At 35.9% G+C, this 24,277-nt stretch overlaps 1 protein-coding gene across 1 annotated transcript; it reads left to right on the forward strand.

Moving 5' to 3' along the window:
* Positions 1 to 2,120: 2,120 nt before the first annotated feature.
* LOC136419054 (uncharacterized) lies at positions 2,121 to 7,495 on the forward strand. The gene is made up of 4 exons (XM_066405228.1): positions 2,121 to 4,977; positions 5,023 to 5,960; positions 6,544 to 6,695; positions 6,760 to 7,495. The coding sequence occupies exons 1-4, from the start codon at positions 2,121 to 2,123 to the stop codon at positions 7,493 to 7,495; spliced, it is 4,683 nt and encodes a 1,560-aa protein (XP_066261325.1).
* Positions 7,496 to 24,277: the final 16,782 nt, after the last annotated feature.

Here is a 24,277-nt window from a genome sequence, read left to right on the forward strand (position 1 = left end):
CTGTTAAAATTTGCTATAGAACCAAAACAATTGCTAAGGGTTCGAAATTGGGAAAATGTACTTTGTTCTTTTTAAAACTCAGAAAAAGATATTTTTAAATTACTGTAATCTACTATTGTATATAACCTACTATGTACAGGGTGTTCAAATAACGGAGAACGTCGGCTGTATCTGGGAAACTACTCATTATTGGATCTGGAGAAAAAAAATATTATAACTAAATAGGCCATGAGAAATCGCTGGAAAATATTTTCAAGTTCGTAACCATACCGTTAGGGGGCGTTTTTTACATGACAAATCAATAAAAGACGACTTTTAGTAAAATTTATCTGGAAAATGTATATTTTGAAAATTAAATATCAATTTTTGAGACAATATGTCACAACTTTTGTAGGAAGAGTTTTTTCAAATTTTTTGAAACTGAAGGGTGAGGGAAACTTCTAAGTCAGCTCAAAAAAATTCAGTTTTATCGACATTAGCTAAACATAAAACTACATTGTAATACCTCGTTGGAAAGGTCTTTTTGCAAGCTATGACGTGACAATTATTTCACTTCATGTTAATGTGACACAAATACCGTTAGGGGGCGCAATTTGAAAAATATGGTAATTTTTCAAGTTATTTTAGAAAACTTAAATGGAAGGGTATATCTTTTGTTGCACCATTCGAAAGAGCGTTAAATTCTGCTTAATATAGTCGAAACCCGATGCAAATATCTTTATGTGGTAGTAAATTATTGCAGTTTGAAAAAAGGGTTTTCTTACGCATGAAACAAACCAGCTTCGCTTATGAATCAAGTAGGCCGCGAGCGTATCTATGATCGCTACGTCAGAAATTTAAAACAAATGAATAGGCATTTCAATAAACACCATTTTTATCCATAAGATTATTATATTGACATTGATTTTGGTAAACGTTTTTGATCGTGATAAAAAAAATGCCAATTTCGAACGAGGAAGCTTTCGATATGCTTGCAGTTTATTTTGAATGTTTACAAAATTCAACAGTAGCGGCAAGGATATATGCGTTAAAATATCCAGAAAGAAGAAGTTATAAATCTAAGGCATTTAAGAATTTAGCTTTTCGTTTGCGATATTATGGTGTTAAATCCCAAAAGCACCGACGCCAAGTGTTAAGGACTTTAGGTTATTGCTTCTTGGCGTAGTTTGCTTAGTCAATTTGTTTTGTACTTTCGTCCCTTAAGTTACGCCCATGGGCATCGATACGTATTTGAAGGATTCCATCTGGGCGCCAGACCATCGTACCCATCAGGCCATATCGAAGGGCTCTTTATGGCTGGGAAATACGCTACTAGTCAAAGGAAGCTTTCTAAATTGGACCTTTGCCGCGATCCGCAATTCGGCGGATCGCAATACTTCAATGAAAGCGACTTGTATAGGTATTTGCCAGATGGCGGCGATTTTATAACCTTAGGCGCGACCATTGCCCGCAATGGCGTCTGGTATTGGTGCGCCCCTGGGTGGAGTTCCTCGGGTTTAGTACTTAAGGGATGATCGCAGTAATTTTGCTCTCTTTGACCAGTGCTCGCTCTAGACATGTGATCGTAAACGTAACTCGTAATCTTCCCAACTAAGCAAACTCCCACTTCATACTTAGACCAATACTTTACCATTATTTATATAAGTGAAATTTAATACAGTCCACTTTCGTAAACCAAATTGTTGTTTTCGTGGTTTTCGTTTATCGAAGGAACCTCAACATTTTGGTCCTTCGAGCCGGATACGGGCTCGTGGAAAATCGTTCGTCGTTTATATCGTGCTAGAAGTTGTTCTGTAGGCGTTGGTAGAAATCGCTACACGTGCCAGAACAAGAAAATCATTCGTCGTCGTGGCTAAGTAAGAAGAAAAGCTTGGTGTGTTTGGATCATCGTGGAAGCTAAGGAGCTTTGTTTGGGAAGTGGGTAAGTCCTTTATCCTTATTTCTTTATCCTTATTGTTTCGTTTGTGCTACTCGTATCGATCAAATAATATCTTGTGTATCACAAATATCGTAGCTGCATATTTTGTAAAATCTTGAATCGACCACAAATTGCAACCCGTAGTCATTTGTATTGGTGCTCATAGTAATTTATAGTTGAATATATTTAATTTGTTGAGATTATGGCCTCTGCTGAGGAACTTAAAAAGTTAAACGTGGCTAGGAGGATATGCAAGGCCCAACTTACTATGTTTGGTAAATTTATCGAAAACTTGGATTTGGATGATGGATTAAGTAGCACTGAAATCAATCAATTAGTAGAAAGATTTAATAAATTAGACACTATTTTCGATAAGTTTGAGGCCGCCCAAAGTAAGTTGGAGCTACACGCTACTGATCTTGATGAAGAGGTAAATGAGCGAGCTGAATTTGAAGACCGATTTTATGGGCTAAAGGCTGATGGCAAAGATTTATTAGATAAATTTAGTAAGGCCGACAGATCGGCAAAAGTCAGCAATGCAAATGAATCGATGCCTCCTAGTCCCTTAGCAGGCGTCAAGCTGCCAGTTATTTCGTTACCCACCTTTTCTGGTGATTATAAAGATTGGCTAGGTTTTCGGGATACCTATGTAAGCTTGATACACAATAACCACTCGTTAAATCAAATTCAAAAATTCCATTACTTGCGGGCGTCGTTGCAAGGTGTGGCATCTCAGGTTCTAGAAACTCTGGAATTTACTGATAATAATTATGATGTCGCATGGACAACCTTAAGCGAGCGATACAATAATACGCGAGTACTTGTACACATGCACATGAAGGCGTTACTCGAGATAGAATCGGTAGATAAGGAATCGGCTCATAAACTGAGGGACCTAATTGATAACGTAGGGAAAAATCTAAGGACGTTATCGGCGTTGGGTCAAAAAACTGAACACTGGAGTGATTTGATAGCCTGTCTCGTAGGTAGCAAGCTGGATCGAGTAACGGAAAGGCATTGGGAAGAGGCGAAGGGCAACAAGAAAGAGGTTCCCTCGTGGGAATCCTTGCGAGAGTTCCTAAAAAATAGGGCAGACATGCTAGCCGCAATCGAGCGTCAAAGGGGCAGCACTAAGATAGAGAAAAATGCGGGATTCAAACACAATAGGGCAAGTGTTAAAACTTTCGTAGGAAGCGATTTGAAGTGCGTAGTGTGTAAAGCAAATCACCTACTAGTTAATTGTCAAAGGTTTCTGGCTATGCCTCCCAGCGAAAGATTTAACAAAGCCAAACAACTCAAATTGTGTTTGAATTGTTTAAAGCTAGGGCATTTCGGAAAGGATTGTCGCGCAAAGCATTGTGCCAAGTGTACGACTAAGCACCACACATTGTTGCACTTTGAACCTAACAGGGGGCAAGAGGCGATCTCCCATTCGGAGGAGAATTTGGAACATAGGGTTTCGTTGTCTGCACTAAGTTCGGAAAACCATGTCTTTCTGTCTACAGCTTTGGTAGAGGTTCGCAGTGCCGGGGGGGCGTGCTTGAAAGTACGCGCGCTTTTGGATTCGGGAAGTCAGTCGAATTTCATTAGCTCTTCGTTGTGTAAAAGGCTAAAGTTAAAGATGGACAAATTTGAAATGCTAGTCGGAGGATTGGGTTTAAAGGCGTCGGAAATAACACACAGTTGCAACGTCGAGGTGTGTGCTCGACGCAGGGGTTATCAAGCTTCTTTGAAATGTTTAGTTTTGCCCAGGATTACCGGATTCATTCCTGGTGCCGTTGTGGATGTCAGTCGATTAAACATTCCTTCCAACATTACATTGGCGGATCCAGAATTCAATAGGCCTGGTCCCATAGACCTTTTAATAGGTAGCGAATTGTTTTATAGATTGTTGTGTGTTGGTCAAATTAGTCTTGGTCCGAATAGCCCCATCCTGCAAAAAACTAGGTTCGGCTGGGTCGTCTCCGGAGCGATGATGCAGGCTGGCATCAGCAGCACAGTCTGTAACTTGAGCGTCAATTCGAGGCATGGTGGCCGTGAAATCGAATTTGACTTGAAAAGGTTTTGGGAAGTTGAAGAGAACTTTGCTGAGACCAAGGCCTGGTCGGCTGAGGAGCTTTCATGTGAGGAGCATTTCCAAAGAACGCATAGGCGTTCGTCCGACGGTCGTTTCGTTGTTGCTATCCCCTTCAAGCATCCTGTCACTGAGCTAGGTAATTCGAAGGAGAAGGCTCTCCAAAGGTTTTTGTCGTTAGAGCGTAAGCTCAGTAAGGATCAAGGGATGAAGGATGAATATTGCAAATTCATTCGTGAATATTTGAGCCTGGGGCACATGTCTCGAGTGCTTGATGAGGATGATAGTGTCGTCTACTACATGCCTCATCATCCTGTGATCAAATCGGAAAGCTGCACTACTAAATTAAGGGTTGTATTCGATTGTAGCATGCCTTCTTCAACAGGCAAATCCCTTAATGAGTTGCAAATGGTTGGTCCTGTCATCCAGCCCGATTTGTTCGACATTTTGATTCGGTTTCGTGAATTTCGTTTTGTAGTATCGGCGGATATCGCCAAGATGTATAGGCAAGTATTAGTTGAGCCTAAGCAACGAGCGTTGCAAAGAATTCTTTGGAGGGAATCGCCCTCAGCCCCTGTCGAGGCTTTCGAATTAAACACCGTAACGTACGGTCAAACTAGCGCCAGTTTCCTGGCCGTGAGGTGTCTTCATCAAATAGCCGAGGAGTGCGAACTCGATGTAGCATCTATAATAAAATCGTCGTTTTATGTCGATGACTTCCTTCACTCAGTAAATTCGATTGAGGAAGGAGTCAGCGTTTGTAGCAGGGTTTCGGCCGCATTGTCGGGCGGTGGATTCAAGTTGAGAAAATGGATTTCCAACGAACCTGAAATTTTGGGCTCCGTAAGTCAAGGAAGCGAGGACTTCCAGGTGCTAGACTTCAATGGTGATGATAGGGCTAAGATTTTAGAGTTGACATGGCAGTATTCGTCGGACATCACTGCTTGTTCGCGATTCGATCCTCAATGTTTAGCGCCTATCATGGGTGACCTTCCATAAGAGCGCTTAACTGTTGGACGCGTATTTTCAGTGGTAGGAGCGGACTACATGGGTCCTCTCCATATCAGGGATAGAAAGGGTCGCGGCTCGAGGTTGTCCAAGTGCTACGTAAGCGTTTTTATATGCTTTGCAACGAAGGCTCTGCATTTGGAATTAGTGTCTGATCTCAGTAGTGAGTCGTTTTTGCTCGCTTTTCGTCGGTTTGTGGCTCGGCGTGGACGGCCTAGTCATGTTTACTCGGATAATGGCACAAATTTCGTTGGTGCCAATCGGGAACTGTCAGAGCTCGGCAGTTTCTTAATTAAAGAATCTCGCAATTTGGTCGATTCATGTGCTCGAGAAGGTGTGCAGTGGCACTTCATACCCGCCCAATCACCTCACTTCGGAGATCTTTGGGAGGCTGGTGTCAAATCGGTAAAACACCACCTGAAGAGAGTGGCGGGAAATGCCAACTTAACGTTCGAACAATTGATCACTTTATTAGCACAAATCGAAGCGATTCTCAATTCCCGTCCTCTTTCTCCCATGTCTCAAGATCCCAATGACCTAACTCCCTTATCACCCGCTCACTTCCTGATTGGAAGAAGCACCACGGAGCTGCCCGACCCAGACCTGCAACATGTTCCTGCAAATCGGCTGTCTGTATTCCAAAGAATCCAATTAATCAAGCAGCACTTTTGGAAGCGATGGAGCAAGGAATACGTCAGCGAACTTCAGCAGAGGGTGAAATGGAAAACGCAGCAGCAAGACGTCCAAGAAGGAGTGCTTGTACTCGTCAAGGAAGACAACTTTCCTCCCTCAAAATGGCGCATGGGACGAATTGTAGCAGTGCATCCTGGCCGGGACGGAGTGAACCGTGTAGCTACCATAAGAACTTCCAGTGGTCTGGTGAAGCGCTCGTTTAGTAAGATATGTCCCTTGCCGGTAGAGACTGTCGTTGAAGACGCTCCAAGCGCTTCAAGGCGGGGGGCATGTTAAGGACTTTAGGTTATTGCTTCTTGGCGTAGTTTGCTTAGTCAATTTGTTTTGTACTTTCGTCCCTTAAGTTACGCCCATGGGCATCGATACGTATTTGAAGGATTCCATCTGGGCGCCAGACCATCGTACCCATCAGGCCATATCGAAGGGCTCTTTATGGCTGGGAAATACGCTACTAGTCAAAGGAAGCTTTCTAAATTGGACCTTTGCCGCGATCCGCAATTCGGCGGATCGCAATACTTCAATGAAAGCGACTTGTATAGGTATTTGCCAGATGGCGGCGATTTTATAACCTTAGGCGCGACCATTGCCCGCAATGGCGTCTGGTATTGGTGCGCCCCTGGGTGGAGTTCCTCGGGCTTAGTGCTTAAGGGATGATCGCAGTAATTTTGCTCTCTTTGACCAGTGCTCGCTCTAGACATGTGATCGTAAACGTAACTCGTAATCTTCCCAACTAAGCAAACTCCCACTTCATACTTAGACCAATACTTTACCATTATTTATATAAGTGAAATTTAATACAGTCCACTTTCGTAAACCAAATTGTTGTTTTCGTGGTTTTCGTTTATCGAAGGAACCTCAACACCAAGGAAAAGGTCGCAATGAGAAAAACATAATAAATGTGCTGGCATGCATAGAACTTAATAGCCATATTAGCATTAGGACCATATCCCGAGACATGGGGATTTCTACTGGATCAGTATATAATATTCTAAAAGATCACAGGTTTGTGTTAATTTTTTTATTTTGCCATAGTTACAAAGTGTTTTTGAATTATAATTTCTTTTAGATTACATCCATATCATGTAGTTTTACATCAAGCTCTTTCAGAAGAAGATTTTGACAGACGCTTGGATTTTTGTCATTGGTTAATTAAAATGACAAAAGAGAATCAAAATTTTCTTTCAAAAATTTTGTGGACAGATGAAGCAATATTTAGAAGCAATGGTGGTGTGAATCTCCACAATATGCACTATTGGTCGCCAACTAATCCACACTGGATGCAAGAAGTGCATAATCAAGGACATTGGAGTATTAATGTATGGTGTGGGATAGTTAATGGAATGATTATCGGACCCTATTTTTTCGAAGAAACATTGAATGGCACTAGTTATTTACAGTTTTTGCGTAATGAGTTACCAGTGCTATTGGAAGAAATTGATCTTCAAACACGACGAGAAATATATTTTCAGCACGATGGTTGCCCAGCGCATTTTGCTCTTAATGTGAGAGAATTTCTGGATGTTACATTTCCCAGGAAGTGGATAGGCAGGGGAAGTTTATTTCCATGGCCGGCGAGGTCGCCAGATCTTACGTGTTTGGACTTTTATTTATGGGGTAGGTTAAAAGACTTAGTTTTTCAAAGAAGACCAACTACAAAAGAAGACATGAAAAATAGAATCCGAAATGCCGTAACATCAATCACCTTAGGAGAAATCCAAACTGCAATTTTTTCTACAAAAGAGCGACTTCGATTGTGCATTGAAAATAATGGGAAACAATTTGAGCATCTTAAAAATAATTAATTATTTTTTCATTTTAATGTTCTTCTTTTAATCTTAGTTATTTTTTTAAAGTGCTTTTGGGATTTAACACCATAATATCGCAAACGAAAAGCTAAATTCTTAAATGCCTTAGATTTATAACTTCTTCTTTCTGGATATTTTAACGCATATATCCTTGCCGCTACTGTTGAATTTTGTAAACATTCAAAATAAACTGCAAGCATATCGAAAGCTTCCTCGTTCGAAATTGGCATTTTTTTTATCACGATCAAAAACGTTTACCAAAATCAATGTCAATATAATAATCTTATGGATAAAAATGGTGTTTATTGAAATGCCTATTCATTTGTTTTAAATTTCTGACGTAGCGATCATAGATACGCTCGCGGCCTACTTGATTCATAAGCGAAGCTGGTTTGTTTCATGCGTAAGAAAACCCTTTTTTCAAACTGCAATAATTTACTACCACATAAAGATATTTGCATCGGGATTCGACTATATTAAGCAGAATTTAACGCTCTTTCGAATGGTGCAACAAAAGATATACCCTTCCATTTAAGTTTTCTAAAATAACTTGAAAAATTACCATATTTTTCAAATTGCGCCCCCTAACGGTATTTGTGTCACATTAACATGAAGTGAAATAATTGTCACGTCATAGCTTGCAAAAAGACCTTTCCAACGAGGTATTACAATGTAGTTTTATGTTTAGCTAATGTCGATAAAACTGAATTTTTTTGAGCTGACTTAGAAGTTTCCCTCACCCTTCAGTTTCAAAAAATTTGAAAAAACTCTTCCTACAAAAGTTGTGACATATTGTCTCAAAAATTGATATTTAATTTTCAAAATATACATTTTCCAGATAAATTTTACTAAAAGTCGTCTTTTATTGATTTGTCATGTAAAAAACGCCCCCTAACGGTATGGTTACGAACTTGAAAATATTTTCCAGCGATTTCTCATGGCCTATTTAGTTATAATATTTTTTTTCTCCAGATCCAATAATGAGTAGTTTCCCAGATACAGCCGACGTTCTCCGTTATTTGAACACCCTGTACATTAGAAAATAATTTCTGGAAATACGCCTTTATGTGTTGTGTAATTGTGTAAAAGAAAAAAATTGTTAACTTTATTCTTGTAGAGGCTAAGGAAGCCTGACGCACTATTGCAGGACCCTGTATAAGTATTTAAATAAATTGCTCTAATTTTCATTTTAATTATTAATTAATTAATAAATAATTTTATTTCCTGGGAAATAGGCTATCGGCCTTTTCGGCCTTTCTGCCTGTTACATGTTTCCATTATTTTCCATGTTGACACAAAGTATATTATGATAATATACAGGGTGATTCACGTAACTGTTTCATTAGAAACTTTTGTGCTTGTAACTAATCTAAATTTTTTATATTTGGGAGTTAAACTAATATAGATAGACTCTACTTTTTTAAAATATTTTGAAAGTCATATCACTTCCGGTTATACCGGAAGTCAAGGTCAACTTCCTTATTTCAAATGGGACACCCAGTATATTTTTGCATTTTTGGAATCTAGGGATTAAGCTGATTAAATTCTTATTAGGTACTCCTATACCTAAACCTAACCGTTTCAAAGATATTTTGGTTTAAAAGAAAAATCTGTCTAAAACACCATTTCTATAAAATTTAAAATTCTCAGCTATTATTGAAGCTGGCTTTACGAAAATTTGCTGACATGTTAACTAGATATGGTAGATTAGGTTAATGTGAAAAGTTTTTATAAATATCATACAGGGTGTCCAAAAAATATGTCATATTTAAAGAACTTTGATAGCCAAAAAGTCGCTTATTTCAAATGGAACACCCCATATATTTTTATATGTTTGGAATCTAAATTTAATTCTGAATCGATTACTATTAAGCATCCCTATACCTAAAATGAACGCTATTGCTATAATTTGCGATTTTTTAATATTGTACACTAATAATTCTAAGTATCATAGTTGGCTTTGAAAAGAACATGGCTGCTTCCGGTAAAATGCGTTAATGTAATTGTCAATTTAATAAGTTCGCTCAGCAGTTTAGAATCATGAACTTTAATAATACTTATTTAAATAATGATATTTTAAATTTATTCTTTATTCATGGAGAGTGTAACAAAGTTTTGGAGAGAACTTGTCGTACATTCAACGAAAGATATCCGCATCTTCCGAAAATCACAAAGAACAAATTTAGGATATTGGAATCAAATTTTTTAAGACATGGAAAAGTCGAAACTAAAAAGTCTTATTCTAGACCCATAATAAATAGCGAAGACAATGAAATCACCGTTTTAGGATATTTTAATGCATATCCGAATTTTTCTATTCGAACTGCTTCTAATGATTTAAGTTTGTACTTTTATTGTTATTAATGATGGCAATTGTTTATCTTCAATTAATGATTTTTACAGATTTATCATATTCATCAATTCAGAGAATTCTAAAGAAACATAGAATGCATCCTTATTCTTATAAAATTGTACAGTCATTTAAACCGGGAGACGAAGTTAGAAGAAGTAAATTTTCTGAATTTATGCTTGTTCATATTCAGGAAGATCCATCATTTTTGTCAAATATTATATGGACAGATGAAGCAAAATTCACAAAAGGGGGGCTTATAAACAGAAGAAATCTTCATTATTGGGCAGAAAAAAATCCTCAAATATTCAAAGAGGCCCGTCATCAAGATAGTTTTAGTGTTAACGTGTTTGCCATGATCATGAATAATGAAGCAAGATATTTTATTTACAATGAAAATTTAAACACTTCAAAATACTTAGATATATTGAGAGGTATTGTCTCCGACTTTTTAGACACTTTACCTCTTAATATGCTACAGACTGTTTGGTACCAAATGGACGGTGCACCGGCTCACTCTTCCCATGAAGTTTATGAAGAAATGAATCGGACATTTGAAGACCGGTGGACCGGATGTAACGGGCCATGGAAATGACCACCAAGGTCACCTGACTTGATGCCCCTAGATTTCTTTTTATGGAGTCATATAAAATCTCGAGTTTATGAAGTTTCCATAGAAAGCAAACAACATCTTTGTGATAGAATTCGAGAAGCTTTTGAAGACCTTCACCCCATTACAATTAATAAAGTGACACAACATGAAGTTAAAAAAAGAATTTTTAAATGTTTAGAAGTTAATGGAGGTCATATTGAACATTTATTTTAATTTAATTTTCTTTGTTTTGATTTATTATTTTTTTATTTATTGTGGATCTAGAATAAGACTTTTTAGTTTCGACTTTTCCATGTCTTAAAAAATTTGATTCCAATATCCTAAATTTGTTCTTTGTGATTTTCGGAAGATGCGGATATCTTTCGTTGAATGTACGGCAAGTTCTCTCCAAAACTTTGTTACACTCTCCATGAATAAAGAATAAATTTAAAATATCATTATTTAAATAAGTATTATTAAAGTTCATGATTCTAAACTGCTGAGCGAACTTATTAAATTGACAATTACATTAACGCATTTTACCGGAAGCAGCCATGTTCTTTTCAAAGCCAACTATGATACTTAGAATTATTAGTGTACAATATTAAAAAATCGCAAATTATAGCAATAGCGTTCATTTTAGGTATAGGGATGCTTAATAGTAATCGATTCAGAATTAAATTTAGATTCCAAACATATAAAAATATATGGGGTGTTCCATTTGAAATAAGCGACTTTTTGGCTATCAAAGTTCTTTAAATATGACATATTTTTTTGGACACCCTGTATGATATTTATAAAAACTTTTCACATTAACCTAATCTACCATATCTAGTTAATATGTCAGCAAATTTTCGTAAAGCCAGCTTCAATAATAGCTGAGAATTTTAAATTTTATAGAAATGGTGTTTTAGACAGATTTTTCTTTTAAACCAAAATATCTTTGAAACGGTTAGGTTTAGGTATAGGAGTACCTAATAAGAATTTAATCAGCTTAATCCCTAGATTCCAAAAATGCAAAAATATACTGGGTGTCCCATTTGAAATAAGGAAGTTGACCTTGACTTCCGGTATAACCGGAAGTGATATGACTTTCAAAATATTTTAAAAAAGTAGAGTCTATCTATATTAGTTTAACTCCCAAATATCAAAAATTTAGATTAGTTACAAGTACAAAAGTTTCTAATGAAACAGTTACGTGAATCACCCTGTATACAGTATAATACAATAACATTTATTGGGGAAGGGGTGTCAGAGGTCCTTGTAGTACTCAAGTAGCGTCTTGGTGGGGGTTTTATATCGTGACTGTCTATTTTGTCTTGTTAAACAAAGACTTTTTAGTATGTTCCAGTTTGTTTGTTTGTCTTTGAATTTTTTTGTTATGTTTTCATGTCTTTCTCCAATCCTTGTCATGTTGCAGCGTTGGTAGAGCAGTTCGTTTGACGGGTTATGTAGGGGGTTCTGGGGATGTCTTATTCTAGTTATTGTCCTAAGTGCTGTCTGTTCGGTTGTCTGAATTTTTTTTTTAGTCTTTTCCGAAGCGTTGGCCAGGATTATGTTCCCGTAGTCCAGAAGTGGTCTGCATATTGCTTTGTATATTTTTGTCGCTGTTTTCGTGGGTATGCCGGAGTTCTTGTAAGTCAGGGACCTGAAGTATTTAGCCCTTTTGATGATTTCAGATTTAGTTTTGTCTGTTTGTTTTTTGAAATTGAGCTTGCTGTCTAGTATAATTCCCAAATACTTCACCTGTGGCTTTGGTGGCGTTCTGTGTCCGTCACAAGTTATTGTTGGTGAGTCCGGTTTGAGTCTGTGATTAGTTATTAGTAGCTGGTTCTTTGTGGCATTAGGAGTTAGCTTCCATTTGTAGAACCAGTCCATCGTCCGGTTTGTCAGTTTCTGCAGTTGTTCTGTTGCTTTTTTAGCAGTCTTAGCGTGACATATATGTAAGTGCTGTGTCGTCTGCATATTGAAGGATGTATGAGGTCTTGTCAATGTGGTTTTTGTTATTGTCATCGTGTATATAGTTGTATATGTCATGGCAATATACAGGATGGTCACTTTTACGACGCATTCTATGGGAATTTTCGAAACGGTTAAAGATACAAAGTTGGTTAAATGGAAAAAAAGTTTCGTATTTTTATGCTCTGCAAAAAGCTGAAAGCAAAATTGGAATATCTTATGTAATTACTAAGATATTAAAGAAATACCAAAAAAGTCGATTTTCTTTTTTTGTCTATAACTTATTTATTTTTCATACAATCATTTTGAAACTTGGGTGTTCTATATTTTCCGTCAGTGTCTTCAATATGGAAAGATCAAAAATATCCTAGGCCTACTAGTTTACGTGAAAATAATACTAACTTTCGATTTTCTTATGGACGCCATATTGGATTTTCGCATTTTTGAAAAACACGAAAGATTTACGTTTCGGCGAGGTGCAACACAAGGGTTTTCTGAACTATTTTACAATAAAAATTTAAATATTTTATGAAAAAAATCAAGTAGCACTAGATTTGTCGAGGTCATAATTGGTTTCCAAGTTACTGACTGTTTTTGACACATAAGTAATAGGTCTATAGTTTCCTACATCGGTGTTGTCCTGTCCTGGCTTTGGGATTGGGATAATGATGCCGTTTTTCCAAGAGTCTGGGATTTCGTTGCTATTTATTATTATGTTCATTTGTTGTAGTATTTTGTCTTTCACTTGTTCCGATAGACATTTTAAAGTGTTTGTTTTCATGTAGTCGTGTCCAGGTGAGGTGTTTTTCATCTTGGCAAGAGCCTCATTAAATTCTGTGTGTGTTATTGATTGTGTTTTGCCTTTCATGTTTTCCGTAGTTGTTGCGAAGTATCTGTCGTACCACTTGCTTATCCTTGTCCAGTTGCCTTTTTCGAATTTTGGATTTAATGAAATGCTAAAAGCTCTCTGATAGTGTCTCGCAAACGCGTCCGCTTTTCCTTTGTCTGTATTCAAGCTCTTTCCATTCTCCGCAATTGTCCCTGCATTCTCCGTTTTTTTGTATTGCGCTAGTTTTTTAATCTTTGTCCAGAACGTTCTCCCTTGATCACGTTCGATTTCTTTGCAAGTCTTTAGCCATTTCGTCTGTCGGTACTGTGAAACAAGGTTGTGTATGTCGCGGTTTAATAGGTTAATATTCCGTTTTAAGTCATTGTTTGAAGTTGTAGTATACAGCCTGTAAAGTTCTCGTCTCCGTTTAATTAATTTTATAATAAATGGAGGCAACGTATGTTTATAGAAAGTCTTTTTTTTAGCGGGAGAATGATCCATTATAGCGGAAGAAATCTGTTTTTGGAGCTCTACTATGTTTGCATCTGGATGGATCTGTATAAATTTGTCTATCTGATTTTTGACTTTTTCCACATTCGTTCTCTCTAAATCAGGCTGTGTTGCGTCCGTTGTCGTTCTTGGTTGGTGTTGTAGATTGAGCGTTAGAATGATTGCCAAATGATCGGAACCCAGTTCATTGGTCAGTTCAACATTTTTTATTACGCCCGTCAAGTTTTTTGTATGTATTATGGCGTCAGGTGTCGTGTCATTGTTTTCTGGCATGAGAAAAGTCGGTGGGGTCTGTATTTTGATAAAGTTCGAGTTGCTGAGGAAGTCCTTGATTTGTTCATTTTTTTGTCTGTTGAAGTTGATATCACCTATTATAATACAGTATTTATAGAGTGATGCTTTTGCCAGGATGTTATGTTCAATGCCGGAGTGTGGGTGAATATATGTTAACAGCACGTGAACCTTCTCGTTTTGGTACGGCATAGTGAAGTGTAGGCATTCGTTTAGTGTGTTATTTAGAGATAGTGGATTGGCTTTACCCAGGGCAACTGAGGGTTTCATGAAAGTTGCTGCTCCCCCTCTAGCATTATTGGTAGCATTACCATGCTTAGTGATGAATTGCCAGTCTCTCTAAATTAAGGTTTTGCCTGGTTTTGTTTTTGTCTCAACAAACATGCATCCGTCTATGTCCCTTCGTTCTATGTAATTGTATATTACTGTCTTCTTTCTCACTAGTCCGTTAATGTTTGCGTAGAGTATTTTTATATTGAATGTGAGGTATTAGTTATTGTGTGTTGTGTGATGTCTTTGGGTTGTGTAGGAGAGTTTAGGTCGGGGTTAAGGAGGTCGAACATAAGAATATATATTTGTTTTCCAAAAAAGTGGACCGTTGTTTCTATGTTGAAGTCTTCAATAAATCGTTTCCGTAGATTTTTCAGGAGTTCTTTTCTGTTGATTTTGTTTTTGTTTAGGGCTTTCTTGGTGACGTTTATGATATAATCATGTTTCGTAAATGGCTCGTGGATTCTGTTATTTTGAGTAACCTCTCTCGGCAGCTCTGCTGTTCTCTTATTGTTGCATTTGATCTTGACATTCGGGATGCCTTCGATAGGTGCTGTTGGTCGTTTAGGGCATTTCATGCTCCAGGCTGCATGATCTTCGGAACCGCAGGCCGAGCACTTTGGAGGCAGTGGTGAAGTGCAATTTATTGTTTTGTGAGGCCCGAGACATTTGTCGCATTTTATGGTGTTTGGGCAGTTGGCAGTGGTGTGGTTGAATGCGCTGCATTTGCTGCAAGAGGCTGGTATTGGAGGCGGTGGTCTACTCTCGGTCACCCTGTATATACGTCCCAGAAAGTAAATCCCTCCCTCGGACATGAGTCTTTCGTAGGTTTCAACCTCCCCTGTTATTAAACATATCATCAGTGTGGGTTTTTGACGGTGCTTGGAAATAATTCTTTTGCAGAATCTGATTTTGATGTTTATGGATTGTAAGTGTTGCGCAAAATTTTCCTCTGTTATTTCCGGTTCAACCCCGTTTACTATGACTGAGTAAGACGGTCCCGGGTTGTTTTGATGTTGTTGCAAATTCTGTATTATGTTGGGTTGTTTCGATTTGTTATAATCTGTTATTTGTTTTTGTTGGATCAGCGTATCTAGGGTTTTTGTTGCGGCGTTCTCGTCGTTTGTCTTAAGAAGAAAACGTTCCTTTTGTTGTATGATGATGTCAGAGTTGCTTTTGTTTATATTTTCCCATGCGTATGCTAGTTGGACTCTAGTAAGTTTCGGAGCCGAGATATTGAAAGAATGTTCGAATACAGGCAAAGTACGCCGTCTGGGGTTTGCTGTGGAATTATTTCTATTTACTTGCGTTTTTTGTGTGTTTTCGTTTTCTGTGTCGAACGTGTTAAAGTTTGTGCGTTTCTTTTCTTGGGTGGGTGTTTCGGCTTTTCTAGGTCTCCCTCTTTTTCTTGATCTGGGGGTTTTAAACCCTTCTTCGTCCATTTGGCTGGAACCATCGGATTCCTGCCCGGAGGTGCTCTCCATGTTGGGCTTGCTGTGCTATATTGGTTCCACTACGATACGGTGTCCGATAAAACGATGCGTACTCTCCGAAAAACTGTTCGTTCTCTTCATTTTAATAACTTCATATTTTCGATTTTTTTCCTGTTGTTATATTCATGAATTTGTCAAAACCATCTTGAAGGAAAAAATTTACATTTTGTGTGTAAATTGAAATGGGCATAGTTAATGCTGAAAACCGCCTAACGATATTATCATTGCCAACTGAGATATAGGGCATTTTTCAATTTTCGACCATTTTGAAAATTGCTCATAACTTTTTTATTTCAAAGAATATTTCAATTCTGTAAAGACATCTTATCAATTCTTAAGGCACTTTTTTAAGTACAATCCAGTGGCTTACTGAGATTTTTTCTACAGTTCTCCATTTTATCAGAAATACATAAATTGTATATATGTTTAAATGGAAATCATAGTTGGCTATGAACTTAAAAAAAGGCCTGTGTTTAACTCTTTCCAATGATATAAAATTATAGGTACCTATTTTTTGAAAAATGGCGTAAATATTAAATGTTTTTCCTTTACATCGAAGGGGGCTTTGGAACAATCATTCGTTTCCAAGGTTTTATTTATGTTGTTGTCAGATTACTGCTATCATTTATTAAGGCTTTGTGTTAAAATTGTTAAATAAAAATATGTATGAAAACTTTGAAAAATACGATATGTTAAAATGTTATACATACAGGGTGTCCTCGAATTGCGTGGCAAAAATGATACCGCAGATTATTTAAGTAAAAATAAGTCGATTTAACTAGAGCCTCAATCCAAAAGTTGATAATTACGGAGTTACAGGGTCTTAAAGTTGAAAAAATAAATCGTATTTTCTTTAATATCTTTCGATTCCTTTGAGGTTAATTTCACAAAATTTCGTATCTGAGGGTGTTTTAGAATGCGAAATTCAAATTTATTAACCATTTAGTTGTATTTTCTAGAGGGCACCACAAGCGACCATTAGGACACATTTAAACCTCTACAACTTTTTGTTCCATAGTGTATGTCATTTTGGCACTGAAAAATCTATTATATTTTCCTACCTTTTACAATTAGAAAAGGTATACTTTATTGAAGTCGCTAGAAACAATGGTTTCTGAGAAATTTTATAGAAATGGTATTTTAAAAAGATTTTTCTTTTAAACCAAAATATCTTTAAAACGGTTAGATTTAGGTATAGGAGTACCTAATAAAAATTTAATCAGCTTAATAACTAGATTCCAAAAATGCAAAAATATACTGGGTGTTCCATTTGAAATACAAAAGTTGACCTCAACTTCCGATATAACCGGAAGTGATGTGACCTTCAAAATATTTTTAAAAAGTAGAGTGTATCTATATTAGTTTAACCCCCAAATATGAAAAATTTAAATTAGTTATAAGTACAAAAGTTTCTAATGAAACAGTTACGTAAATCACCTTGTATATGGATAGGAATATTCCGAGGAAGATATTTGTGGCCCCATTTTTACCAAGAAAGTTTAAATGCAAATGATTATATAAACATTTTGAGCACTTATATTGTCCCATTTTTGGAAGACTTGCCTTTAGCTGTCTCTAAAGTTATTTATTATCAGCAAGGTGGTTGCCCTCCGCATAACGCCAGGATTACAACCGATTTTTTAAATGAAAAATTTGGAGAACATTGGATTGGTACGAAGAGCCTCATACCTTGGCCTGCTAGATCCTGTGATCTAACTCCTTTAGATTTCTTTTTCTGAGGGAGATTGAAGGATCTTATATTTAAGGGAAGAACAATTAGCACAAGAGAGGAATTGCAGGAGGCTACTAGGCAAGTTTTTGCAGTTATTAGACCAGTAAAATTAATAAATAGCTGTAAATCTGTGCGTAAAAGATGTCTACTGTGTATTCAACAGGGGAATGTTCAGTTTGAACATCTTCACTGATTATTTTTTTAATTAAACTTCTAATTCGTGAAATACCTTTAATTGTTTTTTTGCTTATTTTATTGTTAATTGTAGCTTTAAATAGTTGTTTATATTGTAAATTACTTTGTTGGAATAAATGTACAGCATTAAATTATAACAATAAACAATTGAGTAAAAAAGTCAACAAAAATCCAAGGCCCGCTTCGATGTAAAGGAAAAACATCTAATATTTCTACCATTTTTGAAAATAGGTTCCTACAATTTTATATCATTGGAAAGGGTTAAACACGGGCATTTTTTTAAGTTCATAGCCAACTATGATTTCTATTTAAAAATATCTATATTTATGTAGTTTTGCTGAAATGGAGAACTGTAGAAAAAATTTGAATAAGCCACTAGATTGCACTTAAAAAAGCGCCTTAAGAATGTCTTTACAGAACTGAAATATTCTTTGAAATAAAAAAGTTATGGGCAATTTTCAAAATGGCCGAAAATTAAAAAACGCCTTATATCTCGGTTGACAGTGATAATATCGTTAGGCGGTTTTCAGCATTAAACATTTCTCAGAAATCGAGTTCATGACATCTAAGTCGATTTTGCTCTATCTAATCGGGAAATAGGTTTTCTCCGTGAAAACAGACCAAATCCGACCACACTATACATTTTGGTCTTCAAAATCCTTTAATATATGATTTTCAATTTTTACAAAGAAATTAGGGATGAGTTTTTTTTTTTTAATTTAAATTATAGTGCCTCAACAGCTAAGGTCATTGGCACTTATCCTAGATAATGTGTATGTCAGAGATTTATTAGTTTTTAAGTTCTGTAAGTGTAATATTAGAAGAGACAATAAGATGTAGGGCAGGCTGACAGCCTTCTTAAGAAGAAGCATTGTCGAGCGAGGTCACTAATACCACGACGCTCTTAAGTGGCCATGTGTGCTAATTATTTGGGTGACACTAAACTATTGGTTCCTTTCTAATGGGGACTAGCAGGTACTTTTCCCACGGTTCTGAAGGACTCACCAGAACTGGGAAAGTTAAGACAACAGGGACAAAGAACAGGCAGTTAATAGATTGACGAGCAGAAGAGCGGTCGTGGGGTAGTGAATTCGCTAGTCTGTCTTTTCATTCTTTGACTTTTATAGAGATACCTTTCCTATAAAATGGAAAACGCTATTCCGACATATACATACATATATCTGCAATATTTTGGATTGTCAAATTGTCAAAATCGGACTGTAAAGATTTTACAGGGGTGGTACGGTTTTAAAAACCCGCACTAACTTCGAAAAATCCTTTTAGGGTTTTGTTGTGGGAACCTTAAATTTTCATTTCCTTTCAATTTTATCCCATTTTAAATTTCTTGTATTTCAGTGAAATGAACGTATTACCGAAAATTTGATGGCAACCAAATTGTTTTAAAAAAAATTGGTTAAAAAAAAATTCGGTTGGAGGTTCATTCTTGTGTCAAAACCTTGTGAGTTCAATGGACCGACGGCTACAAGACGTCATTGACGCCAATGGGGGATAACCCACTAATAGAATTGTTTTCCGTATTGTTTATATTTAATTTTGTCATTTAATTATATACATTTTAAATTTATTTTCTCTCGATCGTACTGTATTTCCGAAAAAAAAGTGTTTTGAGATTTTTGCTTTTAACGTAAGCATTATAAAAAACACCGTTTATGTCATCTTTTGTTTAAAGAAGAATATATATACGATATAGCAATCACTTGATTGTTAGGTGAGAGGTTAGAAACAGTCGGATTAGTTACATAATTCCTAGTAAAATATTATTGTTAACGAAAGTCTTGAAGTTTATTAAATTGTTCTGTATAAAATGTTTTGTGAGTTATTGGTTTTGTTTATAATTGAATTTAACATGTATTTTTTTGGTATTTATCTTGAACGAATATATGCTCATACCGATTTTTGGAATTTATAAAATTCAATGTTAATATAATGATGTTTTTATACAATTAATAGCCGAATTAATTTATTTGAGATTTTTCAACTTGAAAATATTCTTCCAAACTTGGTAGAAGATGTAAAATTCTAAATTTATTCGCTTAACAAAACGTTTCTGTTGTGGATTATTTTTTGTGAACTGATATACTATATAGAAATAAACTACATATGATTGCCTACAACTTTTGTATTTAACTTTTTCTTTTTTAGATTAAAAGGAAAATCTCTAGGTGGGTGGTGAAAATATGATCAATGACCTTGTATATTTGTATGTGTATATATGTAGGCATATACTATGTATGTATGAGCATTCCTTATTTATGTTAAGATAATTCTGTTAAGACTGTAACTAGTCAACCATTTCCTCAATTAAGATACCCGATGCTACGCCCCTGTATTTGTAATTTCGTTTAGTTCCCGAATCCTACTAGGTTTTTTTTTTTGTAAATTATTTTAGTAATAGTCACGTGCATTCAAGGAATTCTCAGCGTTAGCATCCATCACCCCCAGATGGTGGTTGTTTTATGATTGAGATTTCCAGCAATGTTCTTTATCGGAGCTATAATGTCCGTCCAATTTAAGAGCCGCTCTGCCGACCTGGCCAACGAAGGTCCAATCGGCTATTCATCCGGACGTTGCGCGTTAACACAATGAGTAGCCCGGAAGCCGACAATTGCTTCCAAGTTAGGGGTACGTCTATGAGTACCGGCCCTTAGCTCTACTATTTAAGACCTAGAAATGTAGAAATCTCTCTTTCATCTATCATCTCTCAGTGCAACAACATCACGACCAAGACACTGTGAGATCCTCAGCTACCTCGCGCACCCTTTTCCGACTTGTAATTAAAAAATAAAAAATAATTCACTCCGGGCGTGAATTATTAAGTTAGTTAAGTGCATTACTTCCTGTATTGTTCAATAGTACAATAAATAAATTGTAAAGTACTCCCGAGTTCATTGTCCGCGAGTTACGAGATCCAGTAAAATATTCACGAGGGTGGTACTCGCGTCAATCGAGGAACGAACCCCCTAACCCGAACAAATTCACTAATATTAGCTGAAAATGATACAGGATTTGGCTATAAATTCCTTCTAACATAGGCGTGAGAAAAAGATAGAGAGTTGTTTACGAATTCTCCTTTAACGTAGGTGAGAGAAAAATTGTGAAGGGTTTGGTACTCGTGGGAAAGAGGCTGGAATGTTAATTACACAGGCCAACAAAATGATACTCCTTCTGTCCGAAAATATGGTATAAATTTGAAATAAAATCATAAATTATCTAGTGTGCTGGAAGCAAATGACGATAATAATTCAATTAATATAATTGAAATTGAAACAACTGAACAATAGTATACATATATTTGAAATCTATTATTTATTAGTGAAGTCAGATTATGAAAATCAAAATTTCATTTTTTTAATAAAATTAAAATATCCACTGCGGTAATTTCAAAATGGAAAATTTTAATAAAAATAATGTGGATTTACGAAGAAGAGATATCAAATCGTACCATTTAAGTAATGAACAACGTTGTGGTATCTTGGAACAGCTACTACAGATGAAGAAAACACGAAAATTAAAACACGGTGCCATTAAGAAAGTTGCAGATACACTTCATGCAAGCCGTTTGTCTGTAAGTAGAATTGGGTATACAGCACAAGATCAATACCGAGAGTACAAAATTTGAACGTAAAAAAAGCTTCAAAAAAGAAAGAAAATGAGGAAAACAATGAAAAGGTTATTCTACCAATTTAGCTGAGATAAAGAATATACCATTGAATCGTCGAGGAACAATTCGCAGCCTTTCTTTCGCAATTAATATCCCAAAATCAACACTTTTTGATATCTTCAAACAGCGAAAGCATTTTAGGCGCATATCTTCTACAGTTAAACTTACTTTAACAGATAAAAATAAATTAGATAGATTACATTTTTTCTTGTTAAAAGTAGATAATGGACTTTTTAATTTATTTATATAAATATGTTCATATTGATGAGAAATGGTTTTATCTTACTAAGATTAAACGTTCCTATTACATAGTGTTAGACGAAGAAAAATAATATAGAAATTGCAAAAGTAAACGATTTATCACTAGTTATGTTTATGGCTGCCATGGCTCGGTCACGCTATAATACACATCGAAAACATTTTTTTGACGATAAAATTGGAATATGGTCCTTTGTATATCAAGAATCGGTTAAAAGAAATTCCAAGAATAGAGCTAAAGGAACATTAGTAACGACGTAACGTAATGTGGAATCCGTTATTGCCTACCACTGTAAGAAAATGATCGTAGAAAACGTTATTCCAGTAATTAAATCAAAATTTACTCAAAACTATAAAAACAAAATTATTTACCTACAGCAAGATAATGCAAAACCACATTCTTTTGATAATAATGACAATTTCGTTGCTGCAGGTACTACTGATGGTTGGAATATTACATTTAAGTCACAACTACCAAACAGTCCTGATTTAAATGTTTTGGATATAGGTATTTTTAACTCTATTCAGTCGTTACATATGCAGCCTCGCCAAACACAATCGATGAATTGATTGAATGTGTTCAAAATGCATTTAATAAATTAGAGAAAAATACTCTTGACAACGTTTTTGCCATATTACAAACATGTATGGAATCAATTATGTTGGCCAGAGGGGGAAATTCCTATAAAATTTCTCATATCAATAAGGCAAAACTTCGTCGGGAAGGCTGATTAACTGAAAATTACATATCTCACTGGAGCTCACTGGATACAATAGTGGCACATCTCGAAAAATGACCATTTCCAGTTAATTGAACCATAATACTGCTATATTTGTGCTTTACTAACCAACCATACTTACACATTGTTATCTCAACATGGTACCGCTAGATGGAGCTAGCGACACTATTGAATTTCGTGTTTTTCAACTTTGACACACCCAAAACCGTCACAAAGCTCAATGTGTTAGTGATCACCTCAATGTGAACAATGTAAACCGACAAAACAGTGGCACATTTTCAATAGTACGGTAAAGCAGATTAAATATTTTAATTTTAACGAAACAAAATTCGTTTGAAGTTATGCCAATATTGTTTGTTAAAATGTTACAATAAACCCCCATATTATTGAATCAACATATTTTGTGTTACTATTGCATATTTATTCATTGATATTTTTGAAATGTGTCATTATTACTTTATACGAGTATATCTAGGTTTATAAGCTTCAAAACTTTATTTAAAACTAAATATAATACTTGCCTTCTTAGAACTACAAGTGCGGCAAAATTAGTGGAATAAGTATCTATGAAAATTTGTTCTTTGTTTCAGCCCAGAGAATTGAACTGCAAGATATTAATAGCAATATAGAAAGTCAAAATGATAATTCAAGAGGCAAACAAATGCTAGGACTGTTAGGCATTAAATTAGTAAAAGACATTTCTTCTAACTGTAATACTGACACCTAGAAAATTGTACCTGATTCGTCTGTGATTGATTAGCAATGTAGAAACAGTTGTAAGCAATTTAGAAGTAAACATCGAAAAAAAACACGGATTTCTAAAGTTGATCCTGACCCATCTCCACAAATGGAAGTTGATATAGAAGTGGAAGAAACCGGATCAGAATGTAATCCACTTTCAGACGACTTTATTAACGACCCCAATTACCAAGCTGAATTATCCACAACAGGCAGTGAACAAGAAGTGCCAATGCAACAAAGTCATAAAAAAGCAAATCTAAGAAAGGAGAAAACTACAAAAAAAAAGAAGAACCGTCAGAAGTCAGAAGTAGAAAAGAAACAAAATAAAATCACTCAGGAATAGCGGACAGGCTTATGTTACTCTAAACAAAGGCACCTAAATAGAAAAATGAAACCTCCTTGTGGTGAAAACTGTAAACTTAACCTGAACTAACCTGAACTAACCTGAACTAAATTCTCCACAGAGGAAAGAACAGCAATATTTCGTAAATACTGAGATCTGTCTGATATTATCAAACAACGATCATTTATTGCGACATTGATGCATGAAATACCTCGAGATGATAATAACTCTATATCTCGTAATGGCAGAAACAAACGAACCAATAATAATATTTTTCATTTATTAAAGAACGATAAGAAGATAAATGTTTGTAAATTGTTCTTCACATCGACTTTGGGAATTACCACTCACTGTATTCGAAGCGTGATAATCAAGAGAAAAGAAGGAAATTTTGAAGATAAAAGAGGAAAGCATGGGAATCAAAAGCAAATACCTGATGTAAGAAATGATATATGTGCTCACATTTCATCCATTCCTAAGATTGGGAGTCATTATACAAGAGCTCATAGAGAAAAGGAGTATATTGAAGGCGGCATAACCGATCCGTAACCGATCTATACAGAGATTATAAAAATCTTTCTGAGCAGGCTGGAAAATCCGTTGCAAGTTTAACAGCATACAGGATGTTATATGCTTTAAATTAGTTTACAATCCAGTGACCTCTATTTCGGCAAGGTTTTATTGGTAGCGATTGATAGTCCCATGATATCGTAGAATGTTCAAGACCATGAATAGCACGTCCAGTTTCATGCCGTCATACAGTTTTTGACGGCACCGATTGTTGTCCTATTCAC

This window comes from Euwallacea similis, unplaced genomic scaffold (assembly GCF_039881205.1).
Source record: "Euwallacea similis isolate ESF13 unplaced genomic scaffold, ESF131.1 scaffold_63, whole genome shotgun sequence".
Taxonomy (NCBI): Eukaryota; Metazoa; Arthropoda; class Insecta; order Coleoptera; family Curculionidae; genus Euwallacea; species Euwallacea similis.